This window comes from Colias croceus, chromosome 4 (genome assembly GCF_905220415.1).
Source record: "Colias croceus chromosome 4, ilColCroc2.1".
Classification (NCBI taxonomy): Eukaryota; Metazoa; Arthropoda; class Insecta; order Lepidoptera; family Pieridae; genus Colias; species Colias croceus.
The window spans coordinates 2,132,358-2,156,422 of NC_059540.1; the positions used below are offsets into that span (position 1 = coordinate 2,132,358).

General features: G+C 31.8%; 1 protein-coding gene and 2 non-coding genes across 5 annotated transcripts in view; 2 read left to right on the forward strand and 1 right to left on the reverse strand.

Moving 5' to 3' along the window:
* LOC123691227 overlaps positions 1-24,065 on the forward strand; it is a 329,138-nt gene that overhangs the window by 579 nt on the left and 304,494 nt on the right. For 2 of the 3 annotated variants that reach the window (XM_045635523.1, XM_045635525.1), the window contains exon 1: positions 21,453-21,748. The exons of the other annotated variant lie outside the window; for it this stretch is intronic. In XM_045635523.1, the coding sequence (XP_045491479.1) occupies positions 21,711-21,748 (38 nt within the window). In that variant the 5' untranslated portion in view covers positions 21,453-21,710. Of the gene's footprint in view, positions 1-21,452; positions 21,749-24,065 lie in introns of those variants that run through there. 3 annotated transcript variants of the gene reach the window in all.
* Trnae-cuc lies at positions 13,789-13,860 on the forward strand. The gene has a single exon. It is a non-coding gene; the product is annotated as a tRNA-Glu (tRNA).
* Trnag-gcc lies at positions 14,384-14,454 on the reverse strand. Its single transcript has one exon. It is a non-coding gene; the product is annotated as a tRNA-Gly (tRNA).

Genomic DNA, 24,065 nt, shown 5'->3' on the forward strand with positions numbered 1-24,065 from the left:
TTAGTACCTATTTGTCTGTGTATATAAACTCTAGGTAAAAAAATGCTAGAGTCGTAGAGCTAAATGAACTCTCTTTCTAAACGGATATTCGACTGAAATTAATAGAGATAAATATATTAGGTGGAAAAAAAACCGTACTTACTACTTTAAGTTTACTAATATATTACTGCGTAAAATATTCAATCCTTACATAAAAAAAATTAAAAACTTTCCACCTCTTGGGGACTTTTCTAAATAAAGTAATCCTATCCTATCCTACTCATATTATATGCGGAAGTTTGTGAGGATGTATGTGTGTGTTTTTTACTCTTTCACGCAAATACTACTGAATTACAATGAAATTTAGCACAAATATAAGGGGTAACTTGGATTAACACATAGGGTAGGTTGCATCCCGAAAATCCCACGGAAACGGGAACTATGCGAGTTTTTCTTTGTAACGCGGACGAAGCCACGGGCGGAAAGCTAGTATGACTTAAATTCAACTTAGACTAGGTTGGTACTTGGTAGAGTCCTAGAGTCTAGTCAGCTTTTTCATGTATTAGATATTTTTTTTATATTTAAGTACCAACTTATATAACTAATACATTTAATAAAATAGTAAAATATATAAAAAAATGGTTGTCTGTAAAGTCGGTTCACTGACGATAGTAATTGAACGTGACAACGTCCGATTGTGCTCGTTCCGCGCTCTCGCTTGCACATGGAACGCCTCAGAGCGAGGTAACGCCGCATGAGTCATGTTTTTTCGTGCGTGCAGCCGGCTCTATCGAATTATAAGACGTTGTCGTTATTGGGTAGTAATTTAATAAGTAAGTCACTAACCACAATGCGGTTGTCAAGTAGGCAATTATTCAACAAAATATAGTGTAATTTAATCCAGCCTATATCATTTCTACAACTGTGACAAATCTAACTATGCTGCATATTGTGAAATTTGTAAAAAATAAAAAACGATCTCCAGGCGGGAGAACCCGTGAATTTAAACGAAATTAGGTGACCGATCTCACAGCACAGTCTGCTAGATATCTCTTACGACGCGTTTCCTTCGCGCATCTCTAAAATGTAGTAAGTATTTTGATCAAAAACTTATCTTTTTAATAATTATAATTTTCAGAAATTAAAGGCATTCTGATGATGAAAAATGGGTTATATCTACTTATTTTTGTTCGTCACCAAAAAGTATAAAGCAGTGAAAAAGTCTTTATTACCGTTGTTAACAGTTTAATTGCAAACTACCTGAAAATATTAACTTTCTTTTTAGGACGTAAATATAATTTATAGTGCGGAATAAGGAATTGCATTATAAAGAAGAGTGAAGAGTTTATTTGTTTGAACGCGCTAATCTCAGGAACTACTGGTCCGATTTAAAAAATTCTTTCGGTGTTAGATAGCCCATTTATCGAGGAAGGCTTGGCTATATATTATCATCTCCCTAAAATCAAGAGGAACGGAGCAACGCGGGTAAAACCGCGGGGTACAGCTAGTAAATAATAAAATATAAAAAGTGGGTATTTTAGAAAAATGTATATTGGTATATTTAATAAAACTGGATCAAGATTAGGTCAAACATTAATATCTGCATTCGGTAAATGACAGTTTTACATGAAAAGCTCAAGGGAGGGAATATTACGTCATGTAGAGTTTTCTACGTATTTCTACTGTCCATTTATATTATTAGTTTTTTGCTTTGTTATAAAAAAGTCATGGTGAAAAAGAGCACACGAGTCAGAAGTGAAACTTTTTTGGCAAGATTCAAAGATACCAAAATCGTCGCCGTACTCAATGGCGTGACGGTATTGTCATGACGCGACCTTGAAATTTTACTCTCAACGCGCCTAAATAAGTTTAACTTCAAAAGTTTAAATATCTACCTAAGTATATTTTTTACATGCATATAAATATAATTTTTGGTAATTTTTACTATTGAAGTAAAGTTAAAAATTCAAATTACGCTTCATGCCAGTCGTATTTTTTTGTTCAATAATAAACTTTGAAGATAGATTGATATACGAAGGGTAAAATTCGTTTGAACATCCCAAAATGGAAGCATTGGCCTGAAGTAGGTCACTCGCCTCACAGAAGTCACAGAAGATCGATTTTGAGTTCCAGATGTTGATTAGGTATACTGAAATTTAATTCAAATACATACCTATTTAATAATAATAGAGGTGTTTTTGTTTTCTGTTCAAGTAGTATAGAGTAATAATTTGTTTTTAATATTTTATTGTTAGAACTAGCTTCCGCCCGCGACTCCGTCCGCGCGGAAAAATTAAGATTTTTTTTCTACGTATTTTTCCGGGATAAAAAGTATCCTATTTTACGCCCAGGATAATAAGGTATAACTCTACCAAAATCGAAATCGAAAGTTAGTTTTCACGTGATGCCTTCACATACAGACAGACAGACAAAATTTTTTTTAATCACATATTTGGGCTTGGTATCGATCCAGTAACACTGCTATTTATATTTTCAACTAGCTTCCGCCCGCGACTCCGTCCGCGCGGAAGTCGGTCTTCGCGTGGATGGTTTGTTTCTCCATTTTGAGTAACTCTGACAATGACATCTTATAAATATCTATTGGACCCAAATACGGCTAGGCCTATAATAAATTAATAATACGCAACGTGTCTTCGCGGTTCTACAGAACAATGTCTATGGATAACTGAAAAAGTAAGATTATTTTTTTTCTACGTATTTTTCCAGGATAAAAAGTATCCTATTTTACGCCCAGGATAATAAGGTATAATTATACCAAGTTTCATCGAAATCGATCCGGTAGTTTTCACGTGATGTCTTCACATACAGACAGACAGACAGACAGACAGACAGACAGACAGACAGACAAAAATTTTTTTAATTACATATTTGGGTTTGGTATCGATCCAGTAACACCCCCTGCTATTTATTTTTTCAATATTTTCAATGTACAGAATTGACCATTCTACAGATTTATTATATGTATAGATATATTTCAACGCTTTCGGAAAAATGTACCTAACGTTTTGGTTCGTAGTTAAGTTTTGGCATACCAATTTTATTAAGTACTGTTTATTATTTTATTACCAATGCAAAGCCTTCATTTCTTTGAGCTGCAAGAAATATGATATGAAATTGTTGTGATGTCTCAGTTTCAAGAATCGGACACCCTGCATAGCCGAGTCAGGGATAGTCTTAATAAAAAATACGTGAGATATATTCAGCATTTCAAAACTGCAAGATAATGAATAAAATAAAACGTTATTTTCAATATAATAACGTCTTTATTAACCAGAATTATAACATGATAAATTGGTTTAAAAATTTCTCTTTTTTGGGAATTGATAAGTTAATTTTTTAGAAACTTTACGCAAAGTTTTGTTTAATGAAGTAACTATCCAATTATAATTAATGTTATAGTCTTTATGATACTATTATAGGGCACCGTTAAAATGGTACATATTATTAAGAAGTTATGTTGTTTAAAAGATAGTCAATAGTCATTACTCATTAGTCATGTCAATTCAATTTTTTTCCATATTGATTATCCTACAATCAGTTTATTATACATGTACGACTGTATACATAGTAATGCATATAATATATTATATAAAATTAAGAAATAAAATTAATGATATCACAATAATAACATTTTTAACGTTTTAAAAAAACATAGCAACCAGTTCTAAATACGTGTTGAAAATTTAGTACCAAGATAGATAATTTCAATGAAGCAACCAAAGATACAATATCATAGTGAAATGTTAACAAGAAAATGTGAATTCGCGGCAAACAATAGACTTCGAAACAGCTTGAAACAATGGACAAAAGGTGATGAAAATAATCGACAAAAACGCCGGATTAGAAAATCCTTTGTGACGTTTTATATGGTCTAGTGGTTAGTATACTGTTAATACGTAATAAGACTGTTCTAAGATTCGATTTTTTAAAGAAAGTATTTGTTTGTAAGAAGCTTTGATTTATAAATTAATTTGCATAAATTACCAATTCAAGATAATAAAAAAGGCCAAGAAATTGTACAATATGTTAATGAACATAAATAAACTGAGCCACAATATATTATTTTCTAATGAGTTATGTATGTGGTGAATGAAATGAATGAATGAAAAATACTTTATTGTACACCAGATATGATACATTTTATAAACTTAACAATAAATTAATCAATGCACAGTAGGCGGCCTTATCGCTGGTAGCGATCTCTACCAGGCAACCCAAAAAAGATGAGGAAAATAGTTAAATTAATCAAGGTGGTGCATAATAAATAAAAGTGCATGAATCAGAATAATATAGGTATTTAGGTCAGAATAATATGTTTAGGTATGGTGTTGACTTAAATCACTACATAGGTAGTATATAAATAGTTGTTTTCTCTATCTCTATGTATGCTTAAATCTTTAAAATTACGCACCGGATTTTGATGCGGTTTTCTTTAATAGATAGAGTAATTCTTGAGGAAGGAAACGAACGAAGCCGCGGGTGGAAATATATTTAATATTTTATTAATAGCCACAATAGACACATCTTTGTGTAATACTCTATATCTAGCATCGCTAACAATTAACATCTAGCAAGGTACATAATATTTACACATAGCGTTATACAAAAGCAAACTATAAGAAATTCTCTGTTTACTTCCGCAAGGCTGTAAGTGCTCATTTATGTTGTTACCGCCATTCCGTTGATTAGCTCTGTTCTTGTTAGTTTGAGCAACTTAATCAGTAAGAAATAGCTAAATATAAATAGAAGATATACTGAGTGATAAGATTGGGGAAAAATGTGGGTTCTGGGTCAGATTTCGATTGAAGAAGATATATAAAAGGACGTCTTGGACTGGGAGAAAAATACTTTATTGGTAATAGAAATAAAGGGCGATGTTGTTTATATAGCTTTTCCATTGGTTTAATTAAGAGACGAACAGCAACAAATTATTATATTGAAAACACCTTTACCTACCACCAATACCTTTCCTGTATTATGAATTTAAACAAGAATTAAAAAAAATAATATTGTAAAAGAAGCGCCGCCTCAATAGCTTAGTCGAGTCATTTATAGAACCTTGATTAAAAAAGTATGTTTATTTTGTATATACAGGCTGAATTAATGAATGAACACTTTTTCTTACAAACGTCAATACTGGTAAATTTTTAACCATTATTTTCAGTATTCATATATGAAAGCATCAGATTTAGGTCATTCACTAACAAATAAACATATTACATTGACCTTAGAGCATATCGCCTCATAGATACTCTACGTATTCGATAATAGATAACCGCTGATAACGCGGCGCCAACGCACTTCAAGTGACAATAGGATATAGTGCACTATGAAGGCGAGGTATATCAACTTATAATATGAATAATGCTTTAACTCTAACATTTTCTATAGAAGTAGGATATGAATTTTGCTCTAGGATGTGAAAATTTAAGTACGGGGGTTACCGGTTAAGTGTCTCTATCATGCATAGAATCCAGTGGAGGAGGCTCTACTATCTCTACATTATACACTCTATACTCTATCTACTATTGCATCACTATAGTTTAAATTTTAGTCTCTACCATTTTCTCACTGAAATTCTAAGTAATGGGTTACCAGTCAAGTGTCTGTATCATGGATAGAGTCGAGTGGAGGTGGCTCTACCGTCTCTATATTCTCTTCACTCTATACTATCTACCATTGCATCACCATTGTTAAAGGTTTGGCTTAGAAGAATAACTTGGCTCTACCACAGCTCTACTTACATCTATAGCTCTGTTACTATTGTGCCAGGAATCAGGAGAGTTCAAACACAGCTCTTAGACTCCAGTTAACCTAACTTTTGGTACTAGTATGAAATAATTTTTTCAAAGTTATTAGGAATTTAGAAAATTTCACCATAGCGTATTTTGACTTCAAAACACCACTTTATATATTATGTCTGAAAGCGCATAAGTACATCTTCCTCATTCTGACTGCTTTGCGTATTTAAATAATGAGGGTTTAATTTATTTCCTACTATAACAGTCTACTTGACGTAAGAAAAAACACGGAAAATGTATCGTGACAATTGATTACTCAGCGGTGTTGCGCAAACCAAGCATTATTAGTTTTTATGCGATGTAATTAAAAGGGAGTTTTAAAATAACACGTTTCTTGGAAGAAATGTTAGTGTTTAATTGAGTTATGTTACAAAGTTTGGAGTTGTCATCTGTTGGTGGAATGTTGGATTTTCTGTACTAATGTGTTTTGAGTGGAAAGAAAAATATAATACGAAAATAATCTGTCTTCATAAATGTATATTTCTGTACTTCTGTGGTCTTCATAGTGTGACCAGTTTTCGGGTATTTACCGATGTGATTAAATATGTTATATGTATGTACTATGTATGTATGTACTATCTATGTATGTATGATTCATGTTGTGACTCTTTCCTCATTAACTAAAATGTCTTCATTGCATCAGATAGTTCATAGATAGGACATGTAACGTTAATAAAAAGAACAATTAAAATTTTAACTGAATCACTAAATCTGCATCATAACGAAAATAGCTTATAATTTTTGGACTGTAATATGAATGGATTGTATATCCCTTAATTCTATAGAAAATACATTTTAACCACTTTACAAGTACCACCCATACTTCCCGCAATACTGAGGTAACATTGAAACAGAATATAATATCAAACTAATAACGCATAGCATAACTTCATTATGTTGAGTTGAAATTAATAATTACTTACCGCCCTTGTTACCTTGTACAAGTTGGACGTGGATAGGGCTGTCAACTTTTAATTAATTAAATGTATTTTTTGTTGAAGAGTTAGAGAGATAAATATTACAGTATGTAAGCGAATTAAAGATACCGTTGTCAATTCGAAAAGAGATTATGTTCGTTCAAATTATTGAGACAATAATTCTCACGACAAGCATTATTTTCCTTAGACTAAAGATGTTTAACCTATTACTATTTAACCAAAATTCAGCTTTCCACCATAATATACTTTAACACTTTAAAAAATATTGTTTTAAATGTACCTATTTATAATCTTAGTTATTGCACTTTTGCATAGCAAGATACACAACAAAACCATTACCGTTTTCCTTAAAGGTAGTTATAGTTTTCTTGCTCGTTGCTGAAGGTTTAAGTTATATGTAGTACTAGTATATAGTATTATATCTATGGTTATAGTGCCCTTACCATAAAGTTGTCAGCCCTAAACTACACTAGTACTGCCCTCTGGCGGGGCCACCTGCAGTGAATTAAATTGAAAATTGGCCCTCTCGTATTGCCGGTCGTTTCATGCTGTGTGGCCACCCTTTCGCATTTTTTTATATTTTTCTAATGTTGTTATGGTATGTAGTTTCGGGTCTGTTATGAACAAATCGTGTGTGAATAATTTAATTATTAATGTGGTGCATTCTATTTTTTGTATGTTTTATGAACTATAATGTTTAAAATGACTGCACTCTAGTAAACAGATTGTTTTTTGGTTACCAAATGTTAGGTGATCTCGTCTTTAGTACAATATTTACTAGCTTTCCGTCCGCTGCTTCGCCCGCTTTGGCTAAAACTTAACAAATGATGTTCTAAAACTTTCTCTATCTATTAGAAAAACCTCATCAAAATCCGTTGCGTAGTTTTGAAACTTAGAAAAATGAATAAAAGAAGCATTGATGATGATGATGTTAGTTATGTCGTAAAATGATTGGATTATTATTTGAGCTATTTATGGATTTTCTATAAAATTAATTTCAAGTTTAAATTCGTTTATAATGGATGACCTCATTCAATAAACAATCAAATGTTATGTAATATATCGACATTTCGATGTTTGTGGCGACAAAGTTAACTTTAGAAATAAGATTTTAAAATAAACATAATATGTGTGTTTAGTTGCTTGGTTTCCAGCGTATCATCCTAATTTTTGAGGAAATAGCTTAATATTCAACGTATCTAAAGGCTATTTTAGATATTTTATTAATAACATCAAGTTTCGAAAAAAATGAAAATATCGTCTGAAAAAAAAAATTCAGGAAAATATTTTTGACGTTGATAACATATTCTATGTATTTGTATTTAAATACAAATTTAAAATGTAAAAAAGATGTTTCTATATTATTTAATGAAAAATTAATGTAAGAAAAATTTATATCCGCCAAAAAAGTACTTAGGAACAAAAAATCTTGTAAAAAAATAACAAAATAAAGTTTACTCACTATTTAGTAAATGGTCAAAGAACTTTACATATAAAATCTTCTATTCAATAACACGCAAGTAATGAAGTAAATAAAGAAAAGATGTTATTACCCTAGCAATTTATTATCTATGGTATATTTTGTTTTTATCTATAGTGCATGATTGCATGCCCTGAGGATGGCACGACTGCCTGCATATTGCAACGCTAACTTGAGTAATTTAAACCCAATCTTATCTTAGATATATGTATTAATGAAATGAAAATTAGTATGTTGCAGTTATCTCCAACCATTTATATAGTTGAACTATAAATTACATAATTTAATGATCTTCACTACCATCGCTACATATAAAATTAAGTTGTTTTCTCTGTTATACTTATTGCATACATGCTAAAATCTTTAAACTACGCCCCTGATTTTGATGCGGTTTTTTTCAATAGATAGAGTGATTCAAGATGAAGGCTTAAGTATAATTTATATTAGGTTTTAAGCAAAGCGGGCGAAACCGCGGGCGGAAAGCTAGTAACTGATCAATTGTGATGAAACATATTTTATTGGTCCTTCGAGCGGGATTTACGTAAATTATAATATGATAGAAAGAAAATAATTCAACACTGTCGAATAGACAACTATTTAAGAAGAGAGAACCCCTTTTTTTGAATATTTAATGGTACCTTTATAAATCCTAACTTAACTTTGATTAGTCAATCCCCTACAAAGCAATCTACATACACCATAGCTGTGTCCTGCTCTTGCTCACATGAAACGTCTATCATAAAAACAAGACAGGTTATTGCAATAACTAATCCATTGCATAGCGAATGGGTAACATTTTATTAGTAAGACCGTAAGTATTAATCCTATAATATTGCCTATAGATTCATAAATAATACAATATTCTAAGTAATAAATTACGTCTAAAATAGCAATGATTTAGCGAATAGCGATTAACAGTGATCACCTTGAACCCCCGATTTAGCTTACGAATTAACAAATCGAAAGGCCTTGGGCCTGCTTATCCAAGTGTCAAATACCTATGAATAGTGCGAAATGTAAAGGTATTGGAAATCATGTATTTTAGTCAAAAAAAATGTGTGCGTGTACTAGTGTACACACGTAAGAAGTGAAATTTAATTATGACCTTATTTTTCAAAAAATAATTTACTATATGCAACTTTACAGAAATACGTCGAATCACGCGTGGTAGGGATAAGAAAAAGATGGCGCGTAACGGAAAAATGTCATGCGTAACGCGCAAAATGTTACAATCTTTTTTCCAACCCCGATAAAGAAGTTTCACTTCAATAATGAATACTTAGTCAATTTAATGGGAACTTAAAGCAATTTATTTAGTAGAAGGTAATAAAAACAAATAGTGCGTGAGACTTGTAAATATTTGAATATATATAAATTTTTAATTTATATAATTTTTGCGACTTTGAAAATGCCAGTATTATTGTCACTTAAAACAAAAAAGATCTTAAATATTGTCAACGAATTATTTTGAATTTAGGTAGTTAGTTGATAATATCCTTACTAATATTATAAATGCGAAAGTAACTCTGTCTGTCTGTCTGTCTGTTACTCAATCACGCCTAAACTACTGAACCGATTTTCATGAAATTTGGTATGGGGATATTTTGATACACGAGAAAGGACATAGGCTACTTTTTATACCGGGAAAATGACGCAATCCCGGAAATCCCACGGGAACGGGAACTATGCGGGTTTTTCTTTGACTGCGCGGGCGAAGCCGCGGGCGGAAACCTAGTACCTAATAATAAAAAGATACAAATTTTGCTGAGGTCAAGGCTAAAACATGTTTATTCACAAAAACAGTTTAAAAAAATAACTTAGTAAAAATACTATTAATAACTTTAATTTCATAATAAAACCATACAAATATTATCTTCATCAAAGAACCATTCGCTAAATAGAGAGCGAGAAAAGAAAGGAAAAAGCATAAAAACGTTAATTACTGAATGAATGAGCAATTATAAATTTCTTTTGCAATCCGTACGGCGATTTCACAATAACTATCTACCTGCACAAAACATTTCTATAAAGTTGTTGCATAAATACTGTTCAATTAATAAATAGCAAGTTTATTCTACGAGTAATTATTAAATGTTTAGAAAATTATTTCTTTATTAATTCCTATTTGTTATAAATGTGCCTCATAATTTGATTTTAAACACTACATAGTATAAAGCAAAGTCGCTGTCGCTGTAATTCTTAAAAGTTAAAATCTTTAAAACTACGCAACGGATTTTGATGCGCTTTTTTTGCGGCTGAATCTGCGAAAGTTAGTCTAGGTATACTTCTATACCAATAATATTATAAAGAGGAAAGGTTTGTATGTATGTATGGTTTTCACCCATAAACTACTGGACCGATTTTGATGAAATTTGGCACAGACAATCTTTAGACCTATTATTGCAAAATATGTACGATGGGTGAAGCCGTGGTGGACCGCTAGATTTAATAAATTTATGAATAGTTAAGACGAAAGTTTAAGTTTAAATTTTTTATCCAGCCTTATATAGTCCTATTTCAAAGATCCGACGCTTGAATAAATGCATAATATACACAAACTAAACTAATTTATACGGTGTTACATTATTTATTGCCCATACATCATGAAACAAGGAACAAATACTTAGTATACAGTATTGCAATAACGTTCTGCCTATAAATGGTAATTGAATGTACTAAGGTCAATTACTCCTTCCCGTTGCTATATCGAGATGGTTATGAAAGAGCATTTAGCATCATTTATTCATTATTAATTAATGATTATTCATTCGATTGATTGTTTTTTGTTTTGTTTTTTTTTTTATTTGGACTATTTTTTTTGAGTGGTGTCTCTCAATGTTAGCCAGAAGGGCTTCTACATTTAAACACGGACGCGGGCTCACCCCCGTGGCTTCACTCCTGTTGCCCGTAGCGTGATGAAATATAGCCTATATAACCTTCCTCGATAAATGGGCTATCTAACACTGAAATAATTTTGTACAAATTGATACTTATCTATTGCAGCTTTTTTGTTTATCATTACATTACATTCTTATCAAAATATTTATTGGTAATGCGAATACTGAGGTTTTTATGCATAATCATCAATCACCATTATCTTTTATTGCGTTTTCAATGGGTGCTAGAGTCGTTGTAATAATTGTGAAACTGACGTATCAAAAAACGGCGTACTGGCGATTTTATTCTTCAAAATTTCTTGACCACGAATCTATTTTATTTTTGGTACAAAAATCAGATAAATTTTGTATACAGTGAAGTTGTTGTTGAAGTCCATGATTTATTTAGTAACCATGATATCTCTCGCAAATTCGGTTTAAGCATGATAGTACAATATGGTTTAAGGGGGCGTCCATAAACTACGTGAGGAGATTTTTCAAATTAAAAAAAATGCGTTATATTTACCCCCCCTTTCTCCAACGTAAGTTTAGATATGAGATGTAACTCGACCCCCTCCACCCAAAACATCTCATTTAATTTATGGACGCCCCCTATATAAGCCTCTATTGATTTAAATCTCCTATTTCACAGTATACCTTCCTATTAACCCGCCATTGGTGACGTGAATTTGACTTACACCGTTGGTGACCCCGGTCTCACGCACCGGGGTTTTTGACTACGAGTTTTTCTGTAATTTACAGTTCATGCTACTTTTTATTGGGAAAGATATAAAATTTGATGTTTTGTTGTCAATAAAACATAGGTATTTCATAAATCAAATATCCTTTTTTAGCTTAAGACAATATCTTTGAAATAACTAAAATTTTCAAGTATTTTAACAAAGGTTTTTTAAAACTCAAAAATAAAGCAACAATCTTAATTATTTAACAATAAAATTAGGCTTAGTCAGTCTTATGACATTGAAAACATAAAATTAAGTAACATAAATGGTAATACTTCGACCAAAAAAATAAATATACAATACTAAAATCACTCATCTTCAACAGCCAAACAACTAGAGCAAGTTGGTACCTACTACGTGCGATCTGGTTCGAAATTATCTGGTTCGAAGTCACTTCCAGATTCAATTACCAATGACGTTTATAATCTATCCTCATCAGATACTGCTTCTTGCAAAAAAACCTCGAGACGACGCAGATTTCTTTCGTAAGACATGCTGAGACAATGTTCACAATTTGAACAAAAAACACAGAATTTCTTGTAAAATATCGATCAAATCTAGCAAAACGTTTACTAATAATAGAATTATATGATTAAACTATAAATTACAACAATAGCTTTATCAAAATGAGTAAAATAAAAAAAATACACAATAACTATTTGACTTACTTAGTTGGTGACGCCGGTCTCACGCACCGGGTTGGGGCCAAAACTCTGTAACCTGCGCCTGCGTCGCTCTCGCGGGATAGACTAGCGGTAGGGGGCGCGAAATTAGGCAGCTACTCGAAACCACAGTGTAATGCGATAAACGGTGACAAAAATATTTGGGTTTCTTTAACTACCCGGTCTCACAGACATATAAGGTCACCAATGGCGGGTTAATGTTAAGTGCGTGTATTATTATAGTAACGATAAATAGACGCTTGTTAATAACCAAATGCCAAATGACAATGCCTTATTCATACTTGTATAAATCAAACAGATGACGTCACAGCTTACAAAATGTTTATTGGTGTATTTTGAAATGTTTACATAACTAACATAGAGTCTTGTTTCAAGGCAATTGACATAATATAGAATATAATATATTATACTGTGTTATTATTGAAAGAATCGTTTTATTGTCATAAATAAGAAAAACAAATTAATTTTGTGTAGTAGTTACCTACTCTGTTTTCGCAAAGTTATTATAATAATTTTAACAAAAAAAAAAGAATCATCGGTAAAACTAGACGTAACTACCCGTTTAAGAATACCGGGCACTCAGGTTACATTCATTGCTACTGATACTGATTGTAACTTTGACTTATTCATAAGTCCGAGTTTCGAGACTAAAATAGTTAGATCTGTATAGAAAATTGAAAACAAAGAATATAAATTTCTTTTTATTTCAATTATTTCTTTACAGTGCAAAGATGAACAGTTTTGCTATTATACTAACGGAAAATTTTAAAACAAACAAAGACATTTTTAGACGACAATAATATAATATATATTTGGCGAGAAAATATGACATGAATAGCGCATTAGTATTACAATAGGTAATAAATATTTATCATGGAATATGTAAATAAATAGATATTTATCAATAATTATAAATTTAACCATACACCATTAGCAACGGCTGTTTGCCACACCTTGTTGTTACGTAATAATGAATTATTAATATACTAGACTAGCTTACAGCGCCTGGCTTTGGCCACTTTGTAGAAAATTTAACAAATTATAATCTAGTAATCATTCCTGAAGAACCACTTCATCTATTATAACAAACCTCTTCAAAATCCGTCATGTCGCGTAGTTTTAAAGATCTAAGCGAACAGACAAACGGACACTCTCACAGCTCTTGATCAGGAAGCTAATGTTTCTCATGAAACATATTTTTTTTAATAATAAAATTATTACATAGTTTAAAATATTATATAGCTCATTTTCAGCACAACGTTCAACATCCGATATGGTCTAGTGGCTAGGATACCTGGCTCTCACCCAGGAGGCTCGGGTTCGATTCCCGGTATCGGAAATTCTTTTTGAAATTTTTTATTATTAGGTTTATATACATTTCTTTACGACAAGCGATGTTTTTTTATTGTAAATATTGTTTGTTAATTGAAAGAAAAGATACTTAGATGATAAAATGTATCAAGTGGCGCAAAAAATAAAGAATGAAGATGTAAGTAGATAATTCATGAGAAATACTCGACTCTTACTTTTCGCTGTGATAAATTTTAGTTATAAGTGAAAGGTGTGACTGTTTAAACTCTGGTTAAATTTAAACCGTGATTAGTGACCTAGATGATGTATCACTGTTTAGTTTTAACTAAGTGGGACAAATTTATTAATAATACCAATACGTTATTTGTAGTATCTAGGGTGTGTACAGTATCATTACGTCATTATCTAAATTTTTGGTAGGTATCTAATATAATTTTTAATTTACATAAAAAATGTTGGATCTTTTTTGATATGGGAATATAACATGCAAGTAATTAAATAAAAATAAAATATAGTTATAACGAATAACTATCATCCGACAAAAAGTGACTTGCATCGGCCGGGAATCGAACCCGGGCCGCCCGCGTGGCAGGCGAGCATTCTACCACTGAACCACCGATGCTACATCTTAACTATTGAAAAGACCGATTAGAAAATAGTAATATCTAACATTTTAATGTTATTATTTTCACCATCATCAATACAATTTGATAAGCTTTTAATTTATCGTGAAATAGAAAGCATACAAATTATAATTTTGAGAATTTAAGTTAATATTTAAGATGTAAATTGTAAATGTATAAATTGCTATAAATTACCTACCACGTTTTTCCTTGTATAATTAATATATTTTAAAGTAAAGTGAGCGAATTTTTTGTTTGTTTGAACCTTGACTAGGGATATCGCCAGATATTCCTTACCGTTCACTTACCGCTAAATGTAGCTCATAATCAAAGGTGTTATGTTATTATGTTATTTAATATTTTATATTCCACATAAATAATATTATCACATAAAAATATCGGGTGTCATCTTAACATCAATATCGGACACGGAACGAAAACGTTTTCAGTCTTCCGAAGTAGGTCGCAGCCCTCGATACTGTGTCAACAGGGAATTAGATAGGGTTGTCAAAAATAAGTTATTTATATACTGAAAAATTTTGGTCAGCAGTTTTAATAAAAATAAAATGAATTGGTTTTAAGCGGTGGTTTACTTGAATGTATGTATTCTTGAAATCACGCATCATCACGCAAAAATAGTGAAACATGTAATTTTTGCGTGATACCTACCTTACTTCTATAATGTACTATAATAAATGTGAAAGTCTTGACTATCCCGTATACTATATTTGCTACTGACACCACAGAACAGATTTTGTCAAAATTTCACGAGGACACTCTGCAAGAATTCGAACTTTAATTAAAAAATATATTAGAAAAATCCAGTTTCCGATTTTAGTATCTTTTAATCTTGCCAAAGAAGTTTCATTTCTGACACGTGTGCTCGGCACACAAGCTTTTAATGTGCAAAGTAATGTGTTTTCTTATTATCTTCGACCATGTGGCAACCCTTACTTTCAGAGGCCTCTCAGCTTTGCCGTATCGTAAAGGAAAACCTCTCACCGTCTTAGCCCACTATACTTCATTTACTCGTTCTTAATGTTTAAAACCAATAATTACTTGCTTATATTTTTCGGCTTACACTTAAACAGTATGAGTGAAAAGTTATCCTAGTTGAAGACGCGAAGACCAAACGCGAATCAATTCTTTGGAATAATACAAAATATATCCAAGTAGGATATTTTATTACTTTTCAGTGGCTAATATCTGAACTAACCAAGCTTTCTAATAGTACTAGTTTAAATATAAATATGATTGAAAATATGTCACGCAAAAAATTTGGTAAGTACAAATATTGTGTTTTATCGTTTGTAATAGACCGATTTTAAAAATAATGTTATCAGTAAAAAGCTGTATAAATGCTCTATACATAGTCTTTAATTTATACGTCTTTATAGGCCAGGGCGAGCGGCTAATATAAACATTTTATTCGATAATGGTGGATCTTCCGTGGGATTCCCAAGCGCATTTGTTTCTCAGGGGCGTGTACCCCACGCGCGTGCCTGCTTCTTAACGACAGGTGGAATCCCTCAAGCTTGAATAGACCATTTTTTATATGAATATCCTAGTTTTGTATACAATTTGGGGTGTTGTATAAATGCAATATTGGCTTTTACGTGGGTGTGGTCAAATAGAGAAATGGTGATGGTTAAAACGAAGCGGAAATAAATAAATTTTATATTTTATCAATTCTTTATCGGTATATTTTGATTTGACGACGCGGTTGGCGCAGTGGTAAAGTAACTGCCTACTGAGCCGACGGTCCCGGGTTCGATCCCCGGTCAGGGCAAATATTTGTGTGATGAACTCAATTATTTGTTCTTGGGTCTGGGTGTTATTATCTATATATATGTATTTATTAAATATTATATTTATCGTCGCTTACTGTGGACTAGGTCGATTTGTGTATTAATGTCCTATAATATTTATATTTATATTATATTTAAGTAATTTAATCATAGAACAACAATTATTATATTAACTCTATAAATAAATCAAAATTTACTCAAGTAATTATTAACGTAAACGTAACTTTTACCTACCCTTACCGTACGCATACGCATTCCTTGCTGCTTTCTCATTAGACTAGCTGTGCCCCGCGGATTTAACTGCAGAACTTCGCTTCTGTTGGTCTAAGCGTGACGATATATAGCGTATAGCCTTCCTCGATAAAAGGGCTATCTAACTCCGAAATAATTTTTCAAATCGGACCAGTACTTCCTGAGATTAGCGCGTTCAAACAAACAAACTCTTCAGCTTTATAATATTAAGTATGGATTAGCTTACTAGATAACCAACGGTGTGAAAAATTTCACACCATATTTGACCTGTGACTGCTAGGTATGTTATAAAAAAGCTAGAAATCTAAGTCGTAATCTCAAAGTCGTTTCAGAAACTGGGGCAAAGCTTCTGGGAGCTTTGTAAGCTGCGGTTTCACCTTTGTTCTGCTTTGTAAAGTTTTCGATATTAATGATACTTGGAGTTGCTGTATGTATTTGGGAGATGATACTGTGTGAAATAGTTTAAGATTTATTTGTCTGTATTGTTTCAAATTAAGGTTTGTTTTTAAACATATTTTTACGAACTATCTAATAGGTATGTTAGGGGATGTTCTTAAAGTTACGTGTATCCGTTTTTTGGTAATTCTTCGTTTAAGGGCTGATTTTTCAATCCTTGGTTAATACTTATTCGTCGAATAACGTATTAAACTACCATTTCAAAAATGTATTCTTTGCCCGTCTTTGACAGTGTACAAGTGACATTTTAATATTATCGTGTAATACTTTATTGGGTGTATAAGTTTTAACCATGGATTTAAAAATCGGCCCTAAAATTAATACATTTACTGAATATTGTATTAAGATTCAAATAATGTAAATACCTTTTCTATATGTATCTGGGGTTTAATGTAACACATTTTAACTTACCTTCACAGACTCTTATCTTTAAACAGAAGCAATTTAGCTTTCTTTGTTTATCTTTAAAACCCGTTGCTGCATAGAAATCAACAACTTATGATGGAATCATAAGTAAATATTTCCACACACTAGATGTCCTAAATAGTTATATTGTTTAGTGTTAATCTCACATTTTTAGTGTGTTCTAAATTTAATATCTTGTGAAAATAATTCTTTTAGTTTCTTATGACTTTATTTTTGCATTTGGTACTTCTTGGTAGATACAGTAAGTAATAAGTGCGTGAGTATTCAAAGTAATAGTGTAGTAAAACTATATTTTATATCAATGTAGTAGGCATAGAAGATATATAGTTGCTAAAAATGAAACAGATGTGAACCGCATCAGACCCATACTTAACAAAGGGACCTTTTTTGCAGACTATAATAGAAATGATTACATAATATTACTGCATACAGAAAAACGTAATCTTTCTTTTAGGGTAGCCAGTCTTTTTTCTAAAATAACATTATAATGTTGGAAAAAATAGTACCGTAGAGAATTGATAAAAAAATTAAAACTGCAGCTTTTAAGCTTACATTTTACTATTATCATCTATTATGTAATATTACGATGATAATTGTAAAATTTAATAAAAACAGATGGACCTCAGTACATAATCTTTCTACATTTATATTAAAACTTAATGTATATGAGGGGCCACCTTACCTCCTTCCGGTACTGACAGTCGGGTAAAATGTACATTAACTGTATATTTCGTTAAAATAATAAAGCCTAACTGTTCCCTTTGTTTATGTGCAGTGGTAAACACTTCCGTTACCTCAAAAAAGGTAAAAACCGCTAAACAAACAAGGGTTTTGCAAATGATTTTATGTTATTAAATATTTATGTTTACACGTAAAAAGGTATGTTAATAATTGTATGTTATTTTTCAAATGTATGGCTGCAGTTTATACAATGTTTAACCACAGGTTTAACTTATAATAAACTTAGAAGAGAATAACATCGGATTGTGTGGTTTAATCCGTACTAATATTATAAATGCGAAAGTAACTCTGTCTATTACTCAATCACGCCTTAACTACTGAACCAATTTGTATGAAATTCGGTATAGAGATATTTTGATACTCGTGAAAGGACATAGGATAGGTTTTATCCGGAAATCCCACGGGAACGGGAACTATGCGGGTTTTTATGCGCGGGCGATGCCGCGATATAATACACTAGGTTTCCGCCCGCGGCTTCGCCCGCGCAGTCAAAGAAAAACCCGTATAGTTCTCGTTCCCGTGGGATTTCCGGGATTGCGTCATTTTCCCGGGATAAAAAGTAGCCTATGTCCTTTCTCGGATATCAAAATATCTCCATACCAAATTTCATGAAAATTGGTTCAGTAGTTTAGGCGTGATTGAGTAACAGACAGACAGACAGAGTTACTTTCGCATTTATAATATTAGTATGGATTACACAAATTGGCATCACTCGATATCCCGGTGTTAAATATTTGGTAAACAATTGGTAAACAAGGAGTGTACTCTGTAAAACAAGAATTAGTGTACAATGCTACAAAAAATCCTCTTTCTAGGGACAAAACATACACATAAACTGAAACATTAACCTTCGATTAATTAGTATGTATTTATACAAGTTATTTACAAAGTATATAGGTACTAAAAATATTTGTAAAACGCTCAAATAATATAAAATAATATAAACGCTCAAATAATATAAAGTGAAGGCTTTGCAATGGATATAAAATGCAATTACATTGAAACACATTAAAATACACTTAATAAAGAAGGTTCACTGCAAATCCGTTGTATTTAATTATTAAGATACCTAATAATTAAAAACAATATTGATTTCACTTTAATCATAATTAAATCTCTATTTTCATTAATTGATATAAAAGAGGAACTGTTATTTAGTCGTAAATGCGTAACATACAGCTGGTATTAACAACACAAATAAAATATAAACCCACTTAGGAAAAATCCTTAAAGCTTTATGCTAATAAAAGAATTTCCAATTCCGGTGAAGTATTTTCGAAGCTTATATTATACTAGCTGCGCCCCGCGGTTTCACCCACATTGCTCAGCTCCTGTGGGTCTAAGCAGAATGATATATAGCCTATAGCCTTCCTCGATAAGTGGGCTATCTAACAAAGAAATAATTTTTCAAATCGGACCAGTAGTTCTCGAGATTAGCGCGTTCAAACAAATAAACAAATTCTCCAGCTTTAAAAGTATAGATTACCATTATCTAGAAGTATTGGAATCCTGTTTTACCCAAGAAAATAATATAGATAAGTCCTCCTATGTAAACCTCTTATGTAAACCCCATAAGCCACTTGAAAACCTAAGAAAAATCTTTCTTAAATCAGCAAAGAACAAACACTATTGTAATTCTAGAAAATTCCAAGAGCTATTGGGTTTCACGGACGTTGTATTATACAGCACAAAGGCTAGGTCTCAAGAATCGACACTAGACTTGAGAAATTAGGTCATCTAGCTTATCGTTGTATTGATTTTTCCGACATTAGCATGATGGCGGAAAAATTCTTAATGCAGTGAAGGAAATATGTATTTGAATCAATGTCCTGTAAGGAAGTATTTGTTGTTTAGTATTTACGGCATGTAAAAATTTTACCATATTTATTTATGTGTTATATTTAATAATATATTTTAGTTATGTAAGAAAATATTCAATACATACATAGTTAGAATTTACTTATGTACTACTACTACAACGTACTTATAAGAACTCTATGTTCATTTTTTTATATTATTTCATTGTATAAAACATGGCTATTTTAATATAATTAACAAAGAAACTCTAACTTTACAAAAATGATGAGGAAGAACTAGTAATTGGCGTAATAAATTTAGTAATTATAAAACTTGTTCTTATTTTAAGTAACATTGAATGTACTCATTTTTTGCAATACTACCTAACAAGAATACATAAGTATATAGTTACAAATTGGCCATTTAAGTCCCACGCAATTTTTGTAGAGCACGTATATATGCCTTTTAATGTTTTAAAATGTAGAAAGGTAGAGTCAATTTTTTAAAGAATATCGTAATTGAAGAGTCCTACCTCTACAAAAATACTCCATAAATTATGTGAACACTAAATATGATTCCGGATTACCTCTTTTCCAATCCTAGTAAAGGATAGATCTCTTTTCATATCTTCTTTTATAGTTCTAAATTGGGTTGTTGAGGAAGTGATTATGAGGAAGAGGAGGAGGAAGAGGAATTTTCACACGAAAATTTAGGGGATGCGGATGAGGATGAGGATATTTTTTTGAGGAAGAGGATGAGGATGAGGAAGCGGAAAAAGAAGCGGATGAGGATGAGAATGATAGGAAATTATAATCAAGTCGAGTCACTTTTTTATTTAGACAGATTAGGTTTTGTCAAGTTATATGCATAAACAAAAGCTCATATATTAGAGTCCGACTTGTGACTCAAAAAGTATACCTACATAGGTATAGGCTTTGTAAATTCGCCACCCGATCGAATCGGCCTGGCATAGCGCTGCGCGTAGCGAGTGCGTTGCCATAGATACGGCATCCTCATAAATTTCCTCAAAATTTTGAGGAAGCGATAGCGGAAGAGGAATTTTTTATTTTTATTTTTGAGGATGCGGTAACGGTTTAGGAACCCAAAATATTGCTGAACTTCCGCATTATGAGGAAGCGGAAGAGGAATCCTCAACAACCCTAGTTCTAAAACACATTCTCGCCACGAACCTATGGGAGTTTGCATAGTATTTTTGTAGAGCACTTATATATGCTTTTTAATCCTTTAAAATGTAGAGTAGGAAAGTACAAGTAGAAAAGGTAGAGTCAATTTTTTAAAGAATATCGTAATTGTAGAGTTAACGTCACACAAATATTCCATAAATTGTGTGTAACACTAAATATGTTTGCGTGGCAAAACAAATCCTCCATAGCAAATCAAAGCGGAGTCCCATTCAGTTTCAAGCGTCGGTTGACATCTAAAATTTATTAATACAAACCGGGAACACCAGCCCACAGCTGCATACTGCAACCCGTGAGCCGATCAGTCTAGTTGCATCCTCCGCGCCGGGTGCACGTATATACCGCGCGCTGTCGAAATATACAATTTGTTTGTCAACAATAATTCCATCGAATCATCGATAATTGCGTAACAACTCTCGCTGTTCTATTTTTATAATATATCTGTGTTTGTAAACAGTGATGTGCTTGTTATGAATAGAGCCGTTTCCCCCTTTTTGAAAACGTTCTATTTCTGTTTATCGTGGACGGTAGTGTTCGTAGTGGTAGTGATGTGAATTGAAATTGGATTCAATCATGTTTGGAGTATTCATTAGACGGTGGAAGCCTAAAAGGTATGTCCTACATTATCGATTATCGAGTTATGAAATCGATAATTAGTTTCACTTTTATTAGCGGTTTCGTTTGTGAATGTTTAATAACAGTGTAGGTGTTGCCATTATTATGACACGCTTTTAGTGCAATAAAATAAACGTATTATACACAAAAAGCGTGGGAATCTTGATTTACTTCGTCCGTTCCTTTCTCTCACGTTCTTTATTGAAATGTTAGAAATAGGTGTCAATAAGATAAACGTTTACAAACGTGATTTCTAGGTTGATACAAACTTGCATAATTTTTATTAAACGTTTAGTCTGACAACTCACACTGAAAAAGCATAGATTACTCAGAACACACATTGGCTCTACATTTTATAAATTGAGAAAATACTTTCGTAAAAGTTAGAAAATTATAAATATTGCTCTATAAAAGCACTGTAGCTACTAACTACTATATAACTACTAACTATCACCACACATTGGCTCTACAAAATCATCGAAAAAAAAAACAATATTTGAAAATGTCAAACTTAGTTTAAACTTTGAGTGATAGAGTTTGTGTACTTTGTAGAGCAAATGGTATCTACTGCGAACGAACTCTTACATGAAGAATAAAGATAACCAGCTGGTTAACCAGGGTTTATAAAAGTTAAACCGAGTACAAATATAATATTTTTACATATTTTTCTTCGTTAATTGTTATTGAGTGTTTGTTGATCTGTAAAGTTGGTTATAAAAGAAATATATTTGAAGATTTAAAATAATTGGCTCTATTAAAAATGTATTATAATTATACTAGCTTACCGCCCGCGGCTTCGCCTGCTTTGACTTAAACCTAATAAATTATATACTAAAACCTTCTTCTTGAATCACCTTCTTCTTGAAAATCCGTTGCGTAGTTTTAAAGATTTAAGCATACAAAGGGACAGAGAGAGCGACTTTGTTTTATACTGTGTAGTGATGATAATTAATAGGTATTAACTGCATGAGATAGTTTCAAGGAGGACTAAAAAATATACAAACATTACAAGAATAAGAAAAATACTTTTTTGACTCTACCATCCTCATTTCGTCTATAAAACTTAACGATGTAAGTGTAAAGTTAAATTTAACGTAGATACCAGTTTGTCTTCAATCTAAATAGCTAATTCCAAGTAACATTAGTAGCATAACTACTTTATCGTTTCATTTTAATTAGGGTTGTCGGATAGAGATCGCTACCAAGTGAGCCCGGCGTTAGTTGGTAACTACTTACTTTTATGATTTCTATTATAAATTTTATTTTATTCGTAATTTTAGGAATTAGGTCATCAGAATAAAGGGTTTAATTTTTAACCCTAAATAATAAAGTAGTGTCGAATAATAGCATACTTTTGCTGTGTATTGTTTAATAGTTTTGAAACGAAATGTGGTTATGAAAACATTACATATTATATACCTACTTTGCTTTAGTGAATAATAATACTTTTTACTACTTTTTCGATAAATAAGAATACATTTATAAGTAAACTCTTTTACAATCTTAGTAAAGGATAGATTTTTTCTCATATTATCTTCTTTTATTGTTCTAAAACACATATGTACCTGTGGGATATTGCATAGAAACCACTATAAATATTTAAATAAATTATAATAATGGGTGGTAACTGGTATACCTTGTTACATAAACCGTAACCGTATCGTACTGCATAAATATCTATAATCTATATGTTTCACTTGCATTTACTTAACCACATTTTTTATCTTTATATTATGATTATTTATAGGTACTTTTATTACACCATTTATAGATGCGGAAGTTAAACAACATCCCAGTTTTGGCAAATTCGCAACCACATAATATTACTAAATCTAGCAACGAACATTGCGTATATTTAAACTTGTTTATTATATTTAAAACCCGTTAAAACCAGAAATAAATTAATTAAATGCACGATAACATCCTCATACATTAAAATCACTATCAATGAATGGTTATTGACATTATAAATTTCAGATAAATGGCTTCAAATAGTACTCCATATTTAATGGCCAAGTGCGAGTCGGACTCGCTCACGAAGGGTTCCGTACCATCATCTATAAAACTTTTTTGTGTGTAGACCCTCCTTAATATTTTTTTTTACTTTTTAGTATTTGTGGTTATAGCGTCAACGGAAATACATCATCATCAGTATTCTAGCTATCACGGTTTATAAGATACAGTCTGTAAACTGACAGACAGACAGCGGAGGCTTAGAAACAGGGTCCCGTTTTACCCTTTGGGTACGGAACTCTAAAAATGCTGTGCAATTAGCTTAAAAACGTTAAACTGTGTTGGGATCAAATTAAGTGC